The 19,110-nt window shown below is 33.0% G+C and overlaps 3 protein-coding genes and 1 non-coding gene across 5 annotated transcripts; 3 read left to right on the top strand and 1 right to left on the bottom strand.

Moving 5' to 3' along the window:
- The first annotated feature begins 2,804 nt into the window (after positions 1 to 2,804).
- TRNAG-GCC (transfer RNA glycine (anticodon GCC)) lies at positions 2,805 to 2,875 on the top strand. Its single transcript has one exon. It is a non-coding gene; the product is annotated as a tRNA-Gly (tRNA).
- Positions 2,876 to 4,824: 1,949 nt separating this feature from the next.
- Positions 4,825 to 8,408, top strand: LOC145005102 (putative glucose-6-phosphate 1-epimerase). Of its 2 annotated transcripts, none has more exons than XM_078964151.1 (9): positions 4,825 to 5,065; positions 5,744 to 5,818; positions 5,898 to 5,954; positions 6,057 to 6,217; positions 6,327 to 6,467; positions 6,540 to 6,642; positions 6,725 to 6,824; positions 6,936 to 7,195; positions 8,017 to 8,408. In XM_078964151.1, exons 1-8 carry the CDS (start codon positions 4,958 to 4,960, stop codon positions 7,139 to 7,141), a joined length of 951 nt encoding a protein of 316 aa, XP_078820277.1. In that variant the 5' UTR covers positions 4,825 to 4,957; the 3' UTR covers positions 7,142 to 7,195; positions 8,017 to 8,408. The 2 variants fall into 2 exon arrangements, with proteins under 2 accessions (XP_078820277.1, XP_078820276.1); XM_078964150.1 differs by having other exon boundaries at positions 8,020 to 8,406.
- Positions 8,409 to 11,265: 2,857 nt separating this feature from the next.
- Positions 11,266 to 13,056, top strand: NFU3 (NFU domain protein 3). Its single transcript, XM_078962685.1, has 4 exons — positions 11,266 to 11,571; positions 11,668 to 11,770; positions 12,244 to 12,530; positions 12,714 to 13,056. The coding sequence occupies exons 1-4, from the start codon at positions 11,452 to 11,454 to the stop codon at positions 12,903 to 12,905; spliced, it is 702 nt and encodes a 233-aa protein (XP_078818811.1). The 5' UTR covers positions 11,266 to 11,451; the 3' UTR covers positions 12,906 to 13,056.
- A 234-nt stretch (positions 13,057 to 13,290) lies between these two features.
- LOC145004903 (lysine--tRNA ligase, cytoplasmic-like) lies at positions 13,291 to 17,782 on the bottom strand. Its single transcript, XM_078963928.1, has 17 exons — positions 17,573 to 17,782; positions 17,405 to 17,480; positions 16,699 to 16,767; positions 16,442 to 16,607; positions 16,271 to 16,364; positions 16,086 to 16,171; positions 15,878 to 15,996; positions 15,736 to 15,798; positions 15,512 to 15,637; positions 15,149 to 15,431; positions 14,733 to 14,829; positions 14,397 to 14,553; positions 14,158 to 14,301; positions 13,995 to 14,063; positions 13,761 to 13,904; positions 13,614 to 13,665; positions 13,291 to 13,526 (listed from the first exon to the last, which is right to left on the bottom strand). The coding sequence occupies exons 1-17, from the start codon at positions 17,647 to 17,649 to the stop codon at positions 13,504 to 13,506; spliced, it is 1,845 nt and encodes a 614-aa protein (XP_078820054.1). The 5' UTR covers positions 17,650 to 17,782; the 3' UTR covers positions 13,291 to 13,503.
- Between the last annotated feature and the right edge of the window lie 1,328 nt (positions 17,783 to 19,110).

The following is a 19,110-nucleotide window of genomic DNA, read 5'->3' as shown; positions in this document are numbered from 1 at the left end:
AGATATATTAATTTTCCACTTATCATTTATTTCATTTTATCGAACATGCAACTATCTTGCAACGATATGGTGTGCCGACGTTCAACGACGGTGTCGTGGTGCATTGGCGTAGTGGTGACAATCCTTTGGTGGTCCAACGATGGAGTAGCAAATATTGCTGGTAAAGGAAGAAGCGATGGAGAACAAATCGCGATATTAGTGTTTAGATAAGATCACATTTTGTTTAACCTATTTTTTCGAATCAACATTTTTTTTTTCAGGAGACGTGTGTGAGTTTTGGAAGACATTGAACCATGTCTTTTTGGAGAGGAGGATGCATAGATGTTTTGTCGTTTGTGGTATTCTAAAAGTCAAACAATCTGCGAAGGAAACTTCGAAGGAAACTTTTGTCGGCCTGTAAACAAAAGTGGCCAAAAAGTGATTTTCCAATAAAAAAAAAGTAAATTACACGAATGGTCCCTATGGTTTGGGTAATTTGTACGTTTGGTCTCTAATTTATTTTTTTAACTCAGAATGTCCCTACTATTTGTTTTTGTTATGCGTTTGATCATTTTCTTACCTAAAATGACTATTATGTCCTTATTTTAATAAATTAAAATAATCTTTTTAGATAAGATAATGTGAGATGGGGGTGGGTTGGGTGCGTTTATTTAAATCAATGATAAAATAGTCTTTTTAGGTAAGTCAGGGACCAAGCGTGTAACAAAAAACAAACAAAAAAAACCTTCCGAGTTAAAAAAAAAAAAATTAAAGACTAAACATATAAATTATCCCAAACAATAGGGACCATTCGTGTAATTTACTCAAAAAAAAAAACAAACAAACAAAAAAAAACGGTCTCTCACTAGATGGTGGGGGTGTGTGCCCTCTGATAATTATGGATAGGTGGATCTTGTGGACAGACAAAGGTTAATGCCTTAACGGTGTTCAAAGTAAATGTTTTGATGCGATTGGAAACAACATTGTGTTTTTGTAGCGGTTAAAGCAAACCATATATATATATATATATATATATATATATAAATAAATAAATAAATAAAAGACAATTTTTAACTTTTGGATTAGCAAAAGAATTAAAAATATGTAACTTTAGTTGGATTGGATGCCTGCATGACCGGTCTTTTGTTTCTATAACTTTGTTAATTTTTGTTAAATTCTTGCTAATTTTTTAAATATATTTTTGTCGATTCTAAAAAAAAGAACAATAAAATTAAGATAAAATTGAAAAAAAGCTCCCTGTGGTATGCGTTTTTGCGTTTTTTTTTTGTTTTAGTCCAAACCACGATTTTTTTGGATTGATGGTCCTTTTAAACTAGTTTCATTGCGTTTTTGGTCCCTCTGAATAGTAAAATGATTGTAATACCCTTGGGTTATTTATTTTTTATTTATTTTACATTTCTTTCGTTTTTTTAAATCTAAATACTTATTTAGTTATTTATTTAACTAGTTAAAAAATAAAACTCTCTCTCTCTCTCTACACCGTATACCCCCACCTTCTTCTCCTTTTTCTTTTTACCCAAGATGAACACTTCGTCTTCTTCGGCTCTTCCTTCTTAATCAAAATTCCACATCTACCCACTAAGCAGTTATATTCGATGCTAGTAATACCAACAAACCCGGATTTCACGAACTCAATTTGGGTTCCCTTGTTTCCCCCTTACGACCTGGACCAGTGGTAATCGACCCACCATCTTCTCCATGTGACGGCGGTATGTGGTGGCTATGTATGGTGGTTGTGGCGGCAGTGTGCAGCAGCGCTGCTATGGGGCTTCTACTAGTTCTTTTCTGCCTAATCTCGACGGGAAAGATGAGCGCGCGCGCGCGCGCGGGGGGGGGGGGGGGGGGAGCCTGTTGGTGGTCGGTCTACACTTACGATAGCGAGGGTTGGTGTTGCTCGTCAATACAGAGAGAAAGACGAGGTGGCAACCGGTGTTTCTTGGCAGAGGTGATGGTAAATGGATGTTGGAGTGGAGGCAATATGTGGAAGGAAGCGGTGGTGTCGGGGTGTTTGATGGTGGTGGGTCACAACAGGAGGAGGCGGAGAGGCTGCCACAGACGGCTATGGTGGCCCTCTTCGTTGGTGGAGTGAGAACCAGAGAAAGGGAGTGAGTTTGGAGATGAAAAGGAGGTCGAGGGAAGAGATTCAGACGTCAATAGTTGTGGCGGTGGTTGGGATGTCGCAAAACAACAGGTAGTCGCCTTTTTCCGGCAACCCTTTATGGGTCTTGTTCTAGTTGATGGCAGCGACAAAACAAAGGGAAGAAGAGTAGCACTGAATCACAAATGTGTGAAGATGGGTGGTAGTTTTATACTTTTATGGTGTTGAGAGAGAGAGAGAGAGAGAGAGAGAGAGAGAGAGAGAGAGAGAGAGAGAGAGAGAGAGAGAGAGAGAGAGAGAGAGAGAGCTCTTGTTTTTTTATTTTTTAAATAAATTAATAATTATTAGATTTAAGAAAAATTAAAGTAAAATAGAAAATAAATACCACAAGGGTATTAAAGTCATTTTAGTTTACTGAGGGACCAAATCTACAACTAAACTAGTTCAAAAAGACCATTAATTCAAAAAAATCGAGGTTTGAACTAAAACCTTAAAAAAAATACATATCACAGAGACCATTTTTGTAGTTTTGTCTAAAATTAATCGGAATCAAAATAGACGATGGAAATCAAGGAAAGACATAAATGAAAAATGAAAAAGGTTACAACATTTTTAGGGTAACGAAAGTAACGTATGTGTTGATACCAATTTACTACATCCCTGGAAAATAGGATTTATACGTCAGACGGGAGAACTAAAGCATCAAGCACCAGTGGTCTAGTGGTAGAATAGTACCCTGCCACGGTACAGACCCGGGTTCGATTCCCGGCTGGTGCATTAGTTTTCGTATAACTGATTTAACGTGAAAGTGTTGTCATTTTATACATTAACGCGAGACATGTATGCGGCGAATCTATCTCACTTTTTGCTTTTTTCATTTGTTTACAAAAAATTCTATATATTAAAATTTTAACATAGTACGTGAATTACTTTATTTTTAAGTTATTAATAACATTTAAATAATTTCAAATTTATTAAATGTTATCATAACAATAATTTATACTAAAATTTTCAAAGTAACATCTCAGTAGGTTGTGGATATGTAATGCATTTCATCACAAGAAATTTAAGAGACACTCTAGTGTGAGACAGAAAGAAATATAGACACGAAAGTTATAGATGGTCAAATCGTGGATACCGGATATGTTTATTTTTGTTAGTGGATATGAATGATACTTTGAATTTTATTGAATTTAATTTTACTCATGATTATTCATTATTTGAAATTAATAATACTGATTCTGCAAAAATACCGATGAAGGTAGCAAAACTATTTTGGACTTTCAGCTAGCTAGTCATAGCAAGTAAATGTAAAAAGTGTCCATTCAACAGGGCTGGCAATTCTTGACACGACACGAAATAAATGGGTTTGGGTTGAGTTTTTCAATCCGTCAACCCGTTTATTAAACAGATCATATATGGGTTTCTCAAAAAATAAACGGGTTGACCCGCCAACCCGTTTATATTCTTAATAAAAAAATTATTATATTTTTAAATGTATTTATGTATCAAGTATTAATATTTAATAAGTATTATATAATATATACCATTTATTCATAGACCATTTGATTGTTTTGACATTATTACTCGTGGTGGATGGTCTAAGGTCATAAGTCGTAACCTATAAGGCTAAGTTTGTAACATGTTTCTATGAATGTTTTTAATTTTCATTTGGATGTTTAAGACTTAAATATCTAAAATTTGGACCTACGAACCCAAATATGACCCATGAACCCACCAACTTGTGAACCCGTATAAATAAATGGGTTGGTGGGTCATATATGGGTTTATGTTCCAAACCCGCCAACCCGTGACCTGTATAGTTAAATGGGTCGTGTTTGGGTTGGCATATTTCGACCCGCCAACCCGCGACACGCCAACCCGAACACGACACGATTGTCACGCCTACCATTCAACAATACAATAGTTTTTTATTTACATAAGATTCGATTAAAATGATATACATTTCCTGTATTGTTAAGAAACCTAATAAATTGCACATTGTTTGCCATTGAAAAATAAATACTAGATTTTGTAGAAAACATCGTATTTGTTTAAATGCATTTTGGCATAAATTGGGAAAAAACTATATGTATTTGAACATTTTATAAAGGACTATACGAAAAAATAAATAAATAAATAAATAAAACAATATAGTTTTCAAAGTTTTCATTATATTTTTCTTTAACACGAGTTAGAAGTAATTTTTGTGACACAATCGTTTTTCTCCACGTGGAGGCATGACTCTCCATATCTACCTCTCTCTATCTTATTATAACGAGATCGTGAGTGTGCTTGGTTTTCAAAGTTTTCATTGTATTTTTTTTGTTTCTTATACAACATTGTATTTTTAGATTATTATTACGAAACGCTTTATTTTAAAAATACATCTCATTATATCAATTGACAACTTGCTATCTTTTAAATCGGGTTAAATAAACCTATAATAATATATATTTCAAATCACAATGCTCTAAAAAGTTAATTTGAAAATATAAATATAACAAGATATACAAAACCTCTATACATTACTATTTTTTCATTTACCCCAACATATTATTAGGGCATGCTTGAAAATGTGGTCCGTTAATTGTTGGTATGATTGGTATCTTAAAAAAAAAATCAATTATAAAAATAAAAATACATTATAATCTATTCAATTTAGTCATATAAAATAAATATATCCAAAAATACATATTATTTATCGTAAATTTACGGAGGAAGGAAGTTGGCCAATTTCTAATCGCTATCGGAGAAGAAGAGAGCGAAACGGTTTCTTACAAGAGATTCATAAACGCATAAATATAGTGGTGTTCTTGTGAGGTTTCCCACTAGATTATTATAAACGCAATTTGACGAATGACGGAAGAGATTTCCACCTCCGGCAACCGATCTGTTGAGATCATTGATGGCATTAATGGCCTCCAAAAAGTTATCCTCCATCAACACCACGGCAGTTCTGTTGAGGTCCGTAAACTTAATAATTGATCCAACTATTTCCTTCCAATTCCTCTACGCTTACTATCATTTTGTGGTATGTGTCCTGTTCTTCATGCATTGTTGATTGATTTGATATACAATATTATTCGTAATGATGATCATCTAGCGTATGAAACGTAGATTACGTCGTATTAGGTTAATATGTGACGATTCTGCAATTGAATCTAGATGCGCATTCTTGTTTTTAGGAGGAATTCATGTTTAAAATCATCCAGGTGTATGTGTATTTTCGTTCTTTCTGGTTCTGGCAATGTGTGAATCGTGTATTTCATATGTATAGTTGATAGACGAAAATTTTGATCTATTGGGTTATTTTGGCCTCTTTATGCGATGGCTATGGTGCAATAACAAGTTATAAAATGGTTTATGTATTATAGATCATGCATACACTTTTTAATTTCCTACAACTCTCGGGCAATAGCAATATCCTCTACCTGCCATTGATACCCAAATGCTGATGAACAGAAAGTATCTGCAACTCTTGATGAGAAAGACACATAACATGGTGTACCAGACATTGTTCTGTACAAATAAATTGTGTAATTATATATACATGCTGCAAACATGTGATTAGATGGATTTACTCTTTCTGTAGTTGAATGTGGACTTATGTCCTTTGTGCTTTTTGCTGTTTGTCATTTAAAGGTATATCTTTATGGGGGACATGTGACATCTTGGAAAAATGAGCAAGGTGAAGAGTTGCTATTTATGAGTAATAAGGTATTACAAATCTTATAGAATCTAATACTAATGCAGGCTTGAATCTATTTAGAAATGAATGTTTACTTTTACATTGCAGGCAACCTTCACGCCTCCAAATCCAATACGAGGGGGAATTCCTATATGCTTCCCTCACGTATGTGTGCCTCCTTCTCTTTTTTAGCTATTTCAATAAAAAAAAATATTAATTTTTTTTGGATATATCATAGACATGATCAGACTTTCTTCATGAATGCAGTTCTCAAATGTAGGCTCTCTTGAACTACATGGATTTGCAAGAAACAGATTATGGAGTGTTGACAATGACCCCCCTCCCTTCCCCACTAATCCCACAAATAGAGTATTCATTGACTTGATTTTCAAATCCACTGAAGATGATTTGAAGACATGGCCTCACAGGTGATCTTAATTGCACCCCTTTTGTCTACTAGACATTCTTAATTATGCTATTTACAAGTCTTTCAATTGCTTCAATTCAAAGTTCAAACTACATTTTGTTATTTTGTAGCTTTGAATACCGATTGAGGGTTAGTCTTGGACCTGTTGGAGACTTGCTGTTAATATCTCGTGTCAGAAATACAAACACAGATGGAAAACCATTTTCTTTCACTGTTGCATATAAAACCTATTTTTCTGTTTCAGATATCAGGTATCCATATCATGTTTTAATTGTTCCCAATTAGCTGTGTTTGCAAAAAAGATTTGATTCGTCTTGTTTCAGTGAAATCCGTGTTGAAGGATTGGAGACGCTGGATTATCTTGACAATTTGCAGAATCGGGAGCGATTTACAGAACAAGGGGATGCAATAACTTTCGAATCAGAAGTAATGATTTTTGTTTCTTGAAACTGTTTTGTTTTCTATGGTTAGACTTAGAGGCTTATGTAGGGTTATTTATTATGATCAGATTGACAAGGTATACCTGAGCACACCAACAAAGATTGCAATCATTGATCATGAAAAGAAACGCACATTTGTGATTCGGAAAGATGGCCTTCCTGATGCTGGTAAGATCAAGAAAGTTTTCAAATACTCTGACTGTTGAGATCTAACAACAATGTGTGTAGATTTTTAAATTTTTTGAAATGAAATGATATAATAATATATATTTTTTGTAGGGGTTTGGAATCCATGGGATAAGAAGGCGAAGGCTATGCCTGATTTTGGAGATGATGAATACAAGCATATGCTTTGTGTGGAGGCTGCAGCAGTGGAATACCCGATTACATTGAAACTTGGAGAGGAATGGAAAGGGAGGCAACAGCTTTTGGTTGTTCATTCAAGCTACTGTAGTGGGAAGCTTGACCCTCACATAGTTTGTTAAAGCTGCAGTTGAAGGAAAATCGGATGTTTTAACTTTTAACATCATCATGTACAGGTATATATAATTATGCTCAACCATAAATGATAAAACCACCTACTTTTCACTAAACCCATAATCACAAAATTTTATGTCATTTTAAGCGGCCGGTTATATTATTTCTTTTTAAAAATATTATTTCTATAAAAATGTTTTCAGAAAATAGGGTTGAGTTTTCATTTTCAATTTTCAATGAAAACGCATTTGGTTGGAACGGTTGGAGTTTTCATTTTCCATCTTAGAAATTTGGAAAACTTTGGAAAACTGTAAAAATCGTTTTTCTAATTTACATACAATTTTGAAAACTGAAAATTTTCAGGTTGCGTTTAGTTACAGAAAAATAGTTTTCAAATAATAGTTTTTTGTTTTCCCTTTTCGGTTTTCGTTAGAAAAAATTTGGAATTAGAAAAATGTAGAAACAATGATTATCAGTTTTCTAAAAATTTCCAACTTCTTTGTAATTTTAGAAAACCAAAAATTTTCATTTTCCGTGAAAATTTTAGAAAAATAGACGAACTAAACGCGTTTTCAAAATTCTCATTTTTCTTGGAAATTTTTTCCAGAAAACGACCCATTTTTCCGCAACTAAACGCACCCTCATTTTCTTAGAAAACTTTAGAAAACTGAACGAACCAAACACGTTTTTAAAATTTCCGTTTTTCTTAGAAATTTTTCTAGAAAACTAGAAAATTTTCTACAACCAAACGTACTCTTAGTTTTTACTCAAAATATCATTTTTAGTGGTTTTAAATGCTATTAAATCAGGAAAGTTATTTTTATATCGAAAACTACGTTGTTGTTTGAGTAGTTCTAAATAACACTCTAGTATTCACTGTTAGCAGGGAAGTGGAAAATAATGTTTCAGCCATTGTAATGGCAATGGCCATAGCAATGCCAAACAGGAGTGGACAAAACAAAAGGCAAATATGGAATGGTTTAATAGGCATGGTTGATATAAAAAAAAAAAAAATTAAAAAAATTGAAGAAAGTATACATAGAAGGATTGATATGAGGTCGTGTTGGGTTCATTATATATTGTGAGTTTTATCTTTTATGATGGTATAAGGGGACAATGGTTACAGAAAATCAAAGGCTTTAAACTTAAACTAGTCATTTGACATGATAAGTTGGATGGGTATTTGAATGTTTATCAAATATGGTTGTTTGATTACGGTTGTGTTTAACATTAGCTTGTAGATGATAAAATAATAGTATTTGGTAAAAACTAGTTGATAAACTAGATAACAAATGTAAAATGATTTAAAAAGATATATTTAGTATATTTCGGTCATACGGGTTCTTTTTCGGTTTTAAGTTTCATACCTACTTTCCACTCTCTACTTTTTAAAATGTCATTTCAACCGTGTCAACTTTGAACTTTCTAAAATGTTGTTTTTACCGTTTTATTTTCTAAACTTTGGTATTTATCTTTTGTAGTGTGTATATATATATATATATATATATATATATATATATATATATATATATATATATATATATATATATATATATATATATATAATCTGATTTTTCTATAGTTACCACTTACCACCCCTCAAATTTGTAAAATGTCACTTTCACCCCCGACTTTCTAAACTTTAATGTTTGCTCCATCCACCTCGGTTTCAAAATTTCTATAATGTTATTTGCATCCCTTGGCTTTCTAAACTTTCATGTTTACCCCCTGTAAAGTATATTTTGATTTTTTTAATAACTTTTATTTTTTAACTTAAAAAACTAATTAATTATGTGTTTATTTTTATATATGTGTCGATATAAATTCGAGATGGTCAACGTATCAACGTAAATTTAGAACTTTAGTTCGTTTTTTTTAGAATTAGATGTTTTTTGCTCGATGTAAATTTAGAACTTTCGTTTGTTATTTTTTTTTAAAAGATTACTTTCTTTTTTTGATGTATTTTTTTATGTTTTCTTGCTTATTTTTATGTACATTTCCTACGTATGAGTCAAGTTCAAGTTTCTTTACATTTCAACGTAAATTCTATGTATGTTTTCATGCTCACTTTTATTTATTTTTTCCAACATATGAGTCATGTCACATATAATATATCTTTATACAGCGTTATGAATTGAAGTTAATTAGCGGTACCAACAGTGACGGAGCTAGATGGGGCGTTGGGGGTACTACAGTACCCCCAAAAAATTATTTTATATATATATATATATATATAAACTATTATTTATAAACATTTTTCATGTTATTGTACTCCCAACTAAAGAGATTATAACATGTTTTTTTAATATCTAAAATTGGATAACTACATATAATATATATATTAACAATGTTTGCACCCCATATCAAAATTTCTGGTTCCGCCACTGGGTACCAACCTTGTATATCAATACAATCGTCAAAATTCAATAAAATGAAATTTTCCATCCTTCAACTTTTTAAAATGTCACTTTAATTCCCTCGACTTTGAACTTTGTAAAATGTCATTTTCACTCCCTTCCATTTTGTAAACTTTCATATTTATCACCCATAGTGTACATAATATGATTTTCTTTAAAATTTGTTTGTTAACTTTAAAATAATCGACATACCTTAAATGCATAGACAAATCTCTGCACAATATATGTATGTCTACTGCCGACTCTTGGTTGGGTGGGGTGCAAATGCTAATCAATCTTATCAAAGACAGTACACAATTGTTTGTAAGTGAATCACATATCACTCTGCCCTATGTGTACTTGTGTCAACAATTACGCTTAATAAGTATATGTATCATTCCATATAATGTATTCAAATAACTATATACCTATTAAAGTCGTCTAAATTAGAGACGATTGCAAGAAGTTCATTAGTAACTGGCTGTCGAGGAAATTTCCCCAAAATTCCCTACTTTAGCATATACAGTAGGGAGACTCTCACCGTGTCTGCATCACCTAATTGATTAAGTAAGTCATTAAACACATGCATAAGGTCAACCATTCTCACCAAATGTGAAGGAGACACAAATGGACATACATCTCAGAACAGTGCAAAATCAGAATGTGGCGGGGGGGGAATAATTCTCGAACCACAACTTGGTAATCAAGCAGAATGTTTTCCTGTCGAAGCAACCTCGATAGTCGTATACCGAAAATAAAAGCTATTGTAGGTCTATTGGATCATTATAGTATATTTGATGCATATAAGATAGTGATAGAGTAAATGATGACATTCCACACCCATCGACATGTTCACATAATCACCAAAACATGATTGCTTAAACATTGTCGAACAAACTCCTCGGTTTTATAAACGAGCCATGATTTCCCGCCCAAGTGCAGGCCTGCAGATTGTAGTCGCAACCGTTTCATATGTCATGTCATGCTACAACCAAAAGAAACATTAATAAGACAATTTAGCATGTACGCTCCGGACAACACTTCGGAATACATGTTACAAACCACTATTTCAGTTCAAAAAAATTGGAATCCTTTTCCGGATATGGATTTCAGGAAATAACAATCCAAATCTATATTTTGGAACTGTTCGTTGTATTTCGGACAAGTTCTTAATATACCGAAGGTGTTTTACGGATTTTGGATTCATTCCAGACAAGTCAAAATGAGTATATTTGTAAGATTTTTTGATGTGATATACATATATAAGTAAATGTAATCCTATAAGTACCTTTATACGACTAAAAATCACATAAAAACAAATAAAACCTATATAATTGCATAAATTATGCCGACGTTAACATACAATCTGTAGTAAAGACATATAATTATAAACTTACATATAAAAAAGTGAATCTATTCGCCTCACGAAGAAGAAATTTATGATTTATTAGGTTCAAAATATCTTTGGAATGTAGGTTCGAAACGGCCTCCAAAATAAGTGAAATCGTGTAAATTAACTCTAAAACGAAATTTATAGGAGACCACAAAACCGGGTGAGATTGGATTTTATAACCGTGACGAAAACATGACCTGAATAACCCGTTTCAGAGCTGATGGTCATTTTTTTTTTTACATGGTTATTGTTTTTAAAATATTGAAAAATGGTTAGATTTCTCAATTTTTCAAAATTTAAATGTTTTTAAATTTACTTTTCGTACTGAAAATGTATTATCCTATCCGTGTCGATGAGGGAAAAAGAAGCTAAACGTTTGAAGATGAGTTTCTGTCCACAGATATACGGGAGGAAAATGCCTCTCCAAATCCATAAAAATTCGAATTTGATTTCGTCATAATCATATCAACAATCTCTCGTCAACCGTTTTCAATCGAAATCGAATTCCAGTATTGATCGAACAAAACTAATGGGTGCAATCGCCACTCAAACAAGATGTTTGAAATCAACACCATCTTCTTCAACATCTATCTGTTGTTATACATCTGACGATAAACCTTCTCCTTCACACGTTTCCCTCCCCATAAAGGTACCGATTTCTGCTCATTTCGCTAAACCTTTTCCATTATTACTCGAAATTGGTTACGAAGCTTTGTTCCATTTTTGTTTCTGCTTCTGTAATCAGGGATCATATTTGTCGAAACAGAAGTCATTTTTGAGTGGAGAATTCCACATAAACCAATTTCTCCGAATAGATTCCACCAGGCGACGACTAAAAAAGCGTTCAGGTACACCATACTCCCTCCCATGAACTTGCAATGTAATAAAGTGTTGAAGATTAGTAATAAAGTGTATGGTTGATTAGGGGTAAATGCGTAATTTAAAATGCAAGGTAATCTAATATATAGGATTCTTAAGTAAACAATGTAACAGCTTTGAAAGTATGATGCTATTTGCTATAATTTAAAAGTACGTTGTGAGAAAGTATGTTGCCATAGGAAGCAATTAAACTTTAATTTTACAAGGATGAATGATCAACAATTACTTTATGCTTTCTAAGCAACAGTCACTCTTCTTTTCTCAGTCTATTTTAACATACTTTTATATTTTATATGATGAAATCCACTGAAATTCATAAATCATGAATCAAACAAGTTTTCTAGGGTTATTTTCTCTTGATAAACTTTGACTTTTAAGGTCAAACCCATAACTTTCATATTCCGGGTATGAATCTTTTTTCTCAAATTGAATCTGGTTGTAGGGTTTGTTTGTGTTCTTCCATTAACGGAAGAGAATGTGGAGAAGGTGTTGGATGAAGTGAGGCCTGGACTTATGGCGGATGGAGGGAATGTTGTGTTGCATGAGATTGATGGTCTTGTTGTTGTCCTTAAACTCCAAGGTGCATGTGGTTCCTGTCCAAGTTCAACAATGACACTCAAAATGGGAATCGAGACTCGACTCAGAGACAAAATCCCTGAAATCATGGATGTTGAGCAACTCATTGATACGGAAACCGGACTCGAGTTGAATGAGGAGAATGTTGAAAAGGTATTGAATACAATTACAATCACCTTGTTTGGTTACAACATCATTCAAGGCCTTGTGCATTGGACAAAAATTGCAATATTTTACCAAATCCAAAAACAAGGGACTTTTATAATAAGACCTTTTGTTGAGCGTTGAAATTCATGTAAAATGTTGAGCTAACCAATATTTTTTTTGAGATTGTAGATACTTGCGGAGATTAGGCCATACTTGGTAGGCACGGGTGGTGGAATTCTGGAGTTTGTAGAAATCAAAGACTACAATGTTAAAGTCCGACTCAGTGGGCCCGCAGCAGGGGTGATGACAGTTCGTGTTGCATTGTCACAGAAACTCAGAGAAAAAATACCTGTTATCACATCCGTTCAGTTGATAGACTAACAAACATGTAATGTAAGAATGATTTCAGATTTTTGCTGTAAATCTGACAAAAAGACAGTTTTTATCATAGTTTAGTATATAGTTTTGTTTCTGTTTCGTATATATATTACTCTAAAACTTTCAAGTGGAATGAGTTTACTTTTTTAGAGCATTCAGTCTATGTTTTTCAACCATACAATAATAGATTGAAACCGTAAGTTAGGTTATTTAAGGGTTAGGATGAACTTCATGGGTTAAGCCAAAAAAACATGGCTTAATGTATTAGGATACTATACCCCTAAATTGATCTTGATTCTTGAAGGCTTGCAGGTTCAGCGTGTGTGTATTCATACATACAATATCTCAGAAAGTGGAGAACAACCAAAACAAAGATACACACACATAATGCCTAATACAAATATATAAATATAAATATAAATTCTTTCCATAATAGTTTCAAAATCAGGACACAACGTAATATTTAAATTTGGTGAAGTAAGACCAGACGAGCGAATCTCATAAAAATAGCACTAACAATCAATCACTATGTCCAAACTATTCATCACAAACTTTTGACAACCATCAAAATCTCCTCAAAACTGAACATAGATTTCTGAGCTCAACTTTTCACGACTTCTGCAGCTGCAATTCATTATTATTTGTTACTTGGTAAACAAACAAAAACTGAATTTGTTGTATGGTTTTAAAAAATGAAAAATAAAAATGTACCTTTGACAGGTGCTTCGTCTTGTGGTTTCATTGCTGGGAAAAGTAAAACTTCCTGTTTGTTTATTTTCAAAAACAAAATCAAAAAATCAAAATCAATACATAAAGTAACATTTGATGTGTAAAAATTAAAATGCACGGATGACAAACCTTGATGTTCTGTGAATCGGTCAACAACATAGCAAGCCGGTCAACACCAAGTCCCCAACCACCAGTTGGTGGCAACCCATATTCAAGAGCCGTACAGAACGTCTCATCCAAAGCCATGGCTTCATCATCTCCCGATTGTCGATCCTAAAATATTTCACAATAAATAATTTACCAATATTTTTTCCTTCCAACATATCATAATAATCAAAACACACACACACAAACACTCGTTACCTTTAATTGATCAGCAAATCTCTGGCGTTGTACCACTGGATCATTCAGTTCGGTGTACGCATTCGCAAGCTAACACAATCAAAGTTCAAAACAAATCATTCTTTTTAATAAATAAAAAAACAATAATAATAATTAAAGCATCTGCAAAAAGGTATTTATTTACCTCGTGTTTGTTGATGAACAATTCAAAACGTTCAGTCAATCCTGGTTTGGATCTGTGCCACTTGGCCAATGGACTCATGATCTCAGGATGGTTAATTATGAAACAAGGGTTCACACATGTTTCCTCCAAAAAGTGTCCCACCAGCTGTACACAGAACAACAATTTTTTTTTAATGAAATAATACAATATAAATCGGATATTATTATTATTATTTAAAGATGGAATTGATTATTTATTACTTTGTCTAGCAAACGTGCGGTTGTTTGAGGTGGAGGACATTTGATTTCAAACTTTTTGCATGCCTCAACAAGATATTTGTTGGCCTCATCACCCGCAAGATCTTTTGGTATGCTTAGATTTGCCATCTTCTCCAACTCTCCAATCATATCAATCCTCCTGTAAAATATCAATCACATTACAAAAAACACTTGCTTTGTATTTACATGACATTGCTATATATAACTTAAGTAGAAGTAGATCTTTCAAAGTTCGATAAACAAATAAAAGAAAATACATTGCTATTTTTCGATTCAACCCTTTGTATCAATTAAAAGCTAGTAAGGTAAGGTAATGACCTGAAAGGAGGGGTGAAGTCAATTTCAATGGGGTCACTATCTAACCCATTTGCATGGTATTTAATTTTGTATCCACCTGTTAGCTCCTTCACCATTCCTGTTTCATTTCATTATGTATTAGTATTAGCAAACTTGCCCACAAAAACAACTATAATTTATGATAATAATAACAAATATTACTAAAACAGTCCCTATGCCTTCTGATTGTAACCATGTTTACCACAAAATGCAAACTTTTTTCAAATTTGGTCCTTGTTTCAAGGTTTCATATCAACTTTGGTCCCTCTAACCTTAAAATAAGATACACAGCTGATATGAAACCTTGAAACAAGAATCACAAGGAAAAGGTTTCAATTTCGAACTAAACACGGAAAAGATGAGAAAGCTCAGGGACCATTTTTGTAACCTAAACTTACCACTCAAGAGTTGTTCAGTTATCTCCATCAAGTCATTATAGTCAGCAAAAGCCATATAAAATTCACATGTGGTGAATTCAGGATTATGTGTCAAATCAATTCCTTCATTCCTGAATTGTTTTCCTATCTCATACACACGCTCCAATCCACCAACAACAAGCTCCTTGAGATAAAGTTCAGGGGCAATACGCATAAACAGCCTCATGTTTAGGTCATTGTGATGGGTCACAAATGGCCTTGCAGCTGCCCCTCCAGCAATCATGTTCATCATCGGAGTTTCAACCTTCAATAACAACCGTGAATTCCATCAGCCGTAGGGGCATTTTCGTCTTTTTAACAAATCAAGAATGGAATGCAATTTACCTCCAAAAAATCAAGATTGTCAAGAAAACGTCTAATATAAGATACAATCTTTGCCCGGGTCTTGAAAATATGTCTGACTTCTGAGTTTAACATCAGATCCAAATAACGTTGTCGATATCTTGTTTCCTAGAATAAAAAAATATATATAATTAATAAATTAAATTTTGAAACAAAGAAAAAAAAGCACATGCAACAGTGGATATATGTATATATATGTCAAATACCTGATCCTTTAGAATATATGCATCGGGATTTCTGCCACTTCCTGGAGTCCAAGCATCGATTTTCTGAAGATAAAGAGCACAAACCCAAGTCAGAAAAGACCAAACAAATAGGGGTAAATAGGTCAATATAACAAAGTTTTACCTTCACATTGGCGTTCTCTGCAACAGCTGCACTCTTTTGCCTTGGCATCATATGAAGACAATGAGAAAGCACCATGAATGTTTTTGGAAAAATGCTCAGTTCACCTCTCTTGCTTTTTCCTGCCAATAAAGAAAAAGAACATGAGAAACAATGTAGAACTAAAAGATAAAAAGAAAAAAAGAAAAAAAGAAAAAAAAAAATCACACACCTGGAAACCCAACAATGCCAACTATATCTCCACGTTTCACACCAGAATGGTACTTAGAGAACTCAGCTTCATCCAAATCAGATCTCCTGTAAAACCAATTACCAATAAAGATGGCTTTTAGATTTAAAAAGAATATAAAGGTAATATGCAATTTCAATTTCAAAGTAATATTAAATTTGGGTTACCTTGCATCAGCCATAACTTGCACTTTTCCACCAGTGCCATGGAGGTCATAAAAGAAGAGCTTTGATGAAGAAGACCGTTTGTTCATAAGTCGCCCTGCAAGAGTAAAATTATCAACATCAATATGAAGAAGGAAATTTGTGGATGAGGTCATGTATTAGATTCATACTCACCAGCCAAAGAAACTTGAACATCCTCCAGATGATCTCCACTATTTAAACTTTCATACTTTTCTATGTATTCAAGAATGGACATGGAGACATGGAATTTGTGTGGGTAGGGGTTCATTCCTGCTGCCTTGTGAGTAGCAAGTGTTTTCAGGCGATTTTCAAAATATTGCTGCAACCAAAGAAGAGACATGTATGATAATCAAGTTAAGATGAGTACTAAGACACAACCCTAGTATAAATAATTAAGAAAACAATTATACCGTTGGATCCATGTCTTCATCATCTGCAGCTGACTGCTTTTGGACAGCTGATTTTGGCATGGAAGCAGCCTGTAAAATGCACAAAGCCATGATGATATTTGGGTCTTTGAGTTACAGATACAAACAATCGCACTATCTGGCATTGGGTTTCGAATTTCACACAATAATACTAATGTCTGATGAACTATTATAGTTACTATCTCATGGCAATTGCATAGCCACTTTCGTTATACAATAATGCAGCATAACAGAAGATGGTCTATTGTAGTCAATTCAGAGGGAAAGAGTTGTAATTTCAGAAGCCACTAAAAGAAGAAATACAGCACGCCACATTATCTTCATACTCAGTGCAGTAATTATTAAAAATTCACGATTGGTTGAAAACAAAGAACCAAGTTAAGTTATTAAGACTCTGAAATGGGTTTTTTATAGTCGACTAACCACTTGATTCACATCCTTAATGTTCGAGAAATGTGGATAGTAGATTCATACAACTTTATTAGACGGAAGATTGAGAAAAAATAGGTCCATTAAGCTTGCCCAGTTCAAAAAAAAAAATCTCTATTTGCTGGTTTGATAGAGATTGAGTTAGAAAAAATGAATTTATAAAGTGAAACGGGAAGAAAAAATATTTGCTTAGTCTGATGAGCACAAAATCGAAGCTATACCGGTCTATAATTTTAAATTGAAAACAACCGTAATTCACCTTTTTCTCCTTCTCCTCTTCCTTGCGACGCCTCTCTTCCTCCTTCTGTTTGTTCTTCAGCTCCTTCTTGCGAGCGCTTCATCAAAATCAAATAATGAATATAAAACCCTAGAATCGCTTCAGAGCATGAAATGATAGTAAATGGTTGCAGCGGTAATGAAAACTCACTTTTTGCTTAAAACATCTGACTCCGGTGGAGCGGACACAGGATTGTCGATTGAGATGGTAGCATCCACGTCCGCCATTGTAGGGGAGGTTGTGTGGAAGAATCTGTAATGGCGTTAGGGTTTCTGGAAGCTGATTGAAAAGACGGCCGGAAGTGTGTGCGGGTAGGACTAGTATGAAAGAAAAAGGATAGAATTGGAAATTCGTTAGCGGGTAGGGTTAAGGCGCCCGGTATTTATTCGGTTTGACACACACTTCAGTCGTGGTGCGCAAGTATCAAATACTTATTTATTTATTGCTATTTACCTTATTTAAATATTTATTTATTTTGTGTGATAATATTTACTTTTATTTATTAGCTTTTTAATCGTATCGAATATATTAGCATAAAAAATAATAAGTTTTTTCTAATAACACCTAGGTAGTGTTTGTATTTTGTCTGCAGATCTGCGTGGTCTTTTCTGTTTGCGCCGTGCAGACCACGCGCAAACATTAGTCTTCGCAAATTGATTGTTTTTTTGAAGACTGCAGATCTAAAAATGTTTGCACGTCCTCTTCTTGGTGCAGATATGGACCAAAGTTTTCTAACATCTTCAGACATCTTCTAGCCTAAAAAAACTTATATATCTTTATTTTTTAAAGTTTTTTTAATTTATAATTTTTCTAACTTTATTAATGATAAACAATTTGAAAAGAAAATTACAAAACTATAAAAAAAAAAAAAAAAAAAAAAAAAAAAAAAAACGTTCGACGATACAAATATGATATTTTTGACAAATTTATAAATAAAGATTTATTACAATAATAGTCGTTGAAGTTATTTATATAAATATAAAAAAAATCATAATAAATTCTTATATGTTTTTTGCCAAATTTTATAAAACAGTATTTAATATAATATCGTCAATTTCTCGATAAAATAATTATGGTATGTTTTTAATGGATTTAATTGAAAAAAAATTAGTTTATTTTCAACCATTCATGTATCAAATTCTTTAATCACTAATTATAATGTTTAGTTATAACTTTGCAACCAAAGTTGTTGGTTTTTATCAAATATATACGTTATTTCATACTATTTTTATTTTTACTTTATATACAATATAAAAGTTGATCTAGATTCGTTAATTATTTATAACAAAGTTATAAAAATATTAAAAAATCACTTTGAAGTTTAAAAAAAATCAATTTATTTAGATTTCAGTTTATTCTAGTAGCCCGCAGATGTTAAAAAAACAAGCAGTCTTCTTTTTTCAGAATGCAGACGTTTGATCCACCTCTTCTACTGCAGAGGTCTACAGATGTGGTCCGCAGACTGCAGACCTTTTATCTCAGAAAAAACAAACAACACCCTAATGTGAACTTAAAGCTAGTTGGTAAGTCTCTTAATGGTTCTATTAAGAGACAACATTTTAATGTCAAAATCACTCTAAATGGTTAAAAGGCTTTAAATTGCTCAACACCTAATACATCTTTGAACCATAACTTTTTCCAAAAACTAATGTGTCATCATGAAGAAAAATGTGGGTTCTTTTTTTCTT

Source organism: Lactuca saligna, chromosome 7 (assembly GCF_052625555.1).
Source record: "Lactuca saligna cultivar CGN05327 chromosome 7, ASM5262555v1, whole genome shotgun sequence".
Taxonomy (NCBI): Eukaryota; Viridiplantae; Streptophyta; class Magnoliopsida; order Asterales; family Asteraceae; genus Lactuca; species Lactuca saligna.
Note: the sequence above shows the minus strand (reverse complement) of the source record. Positions and strands in the feature narration are given on the sequence as shown.

Excerpts from the sequence above, each read along its gene's own strand:
- LOC145005102 (XM_078964151.1), top strand. The coding sequence starts at position 4,958 with ATGACGGAAGAGATTTCCACCTCCGGCAACCGATCTGTTGAGATCATT. Across the intron at positions 6,218-6,326 it reads TTGAAGACATGGCCTCACAG|CTTTGAATACCGATTGAGGG; the intron begins GTGATCTTAATT and ends GTTATTTTGTAG. Across the intron at positions 6,643-6,724 it reads CAATAACTTTCGAATCAGAA|ATTGACAAGGTATACCTGAG; the intron begins GTAATGATTTTT and ends TATTATGATCAG.
- NFU3 (XM_078962685.1), top strand. The coding sequence starts at position 11,452 with ATGGGTGCAATCGCCACTCAAACAAGATGTTTGAAATCAACACCATCT. Across the intron at positions 11,572-11,667 it reads ACGTTTCCCTCCCCATAAAG|GGATCATATTTGTCGAAACA; the intron begins GTACCGATTTCT and ends TTCTGTAATCAG. Across the intron at positions 12,531-12,713 it reads ATGAGGAGAATGTTGAAAAG|ATACTTGCGGAGATTAGGCC; the intron begins GTATTGAATACA and ends TTGAGATTGTAG.
- LOC145004903 (XM_078963928.1), bottom strand. The coding sequence starts at position 17,649 with ATGGCGGACGTGGATGCTACCATCTCAATCGACAATCCTGTGTCCGCT. Across the intron at positions 14,064-14,157 it reads TGTTCATCAACAAACACGAG|CTTGCGAATGCGTACACCGA; the intron begins GTAAATAAATAC and ends TGATTGTGTTAG. Across the intron at positions 13,666-13,760 it reads CCGATTCACAGAACATCAAG|GAAGTTTTACTTTTCCCAGC; the intron begins GTTTGTCATCCG and ends ATAAACAAACAG.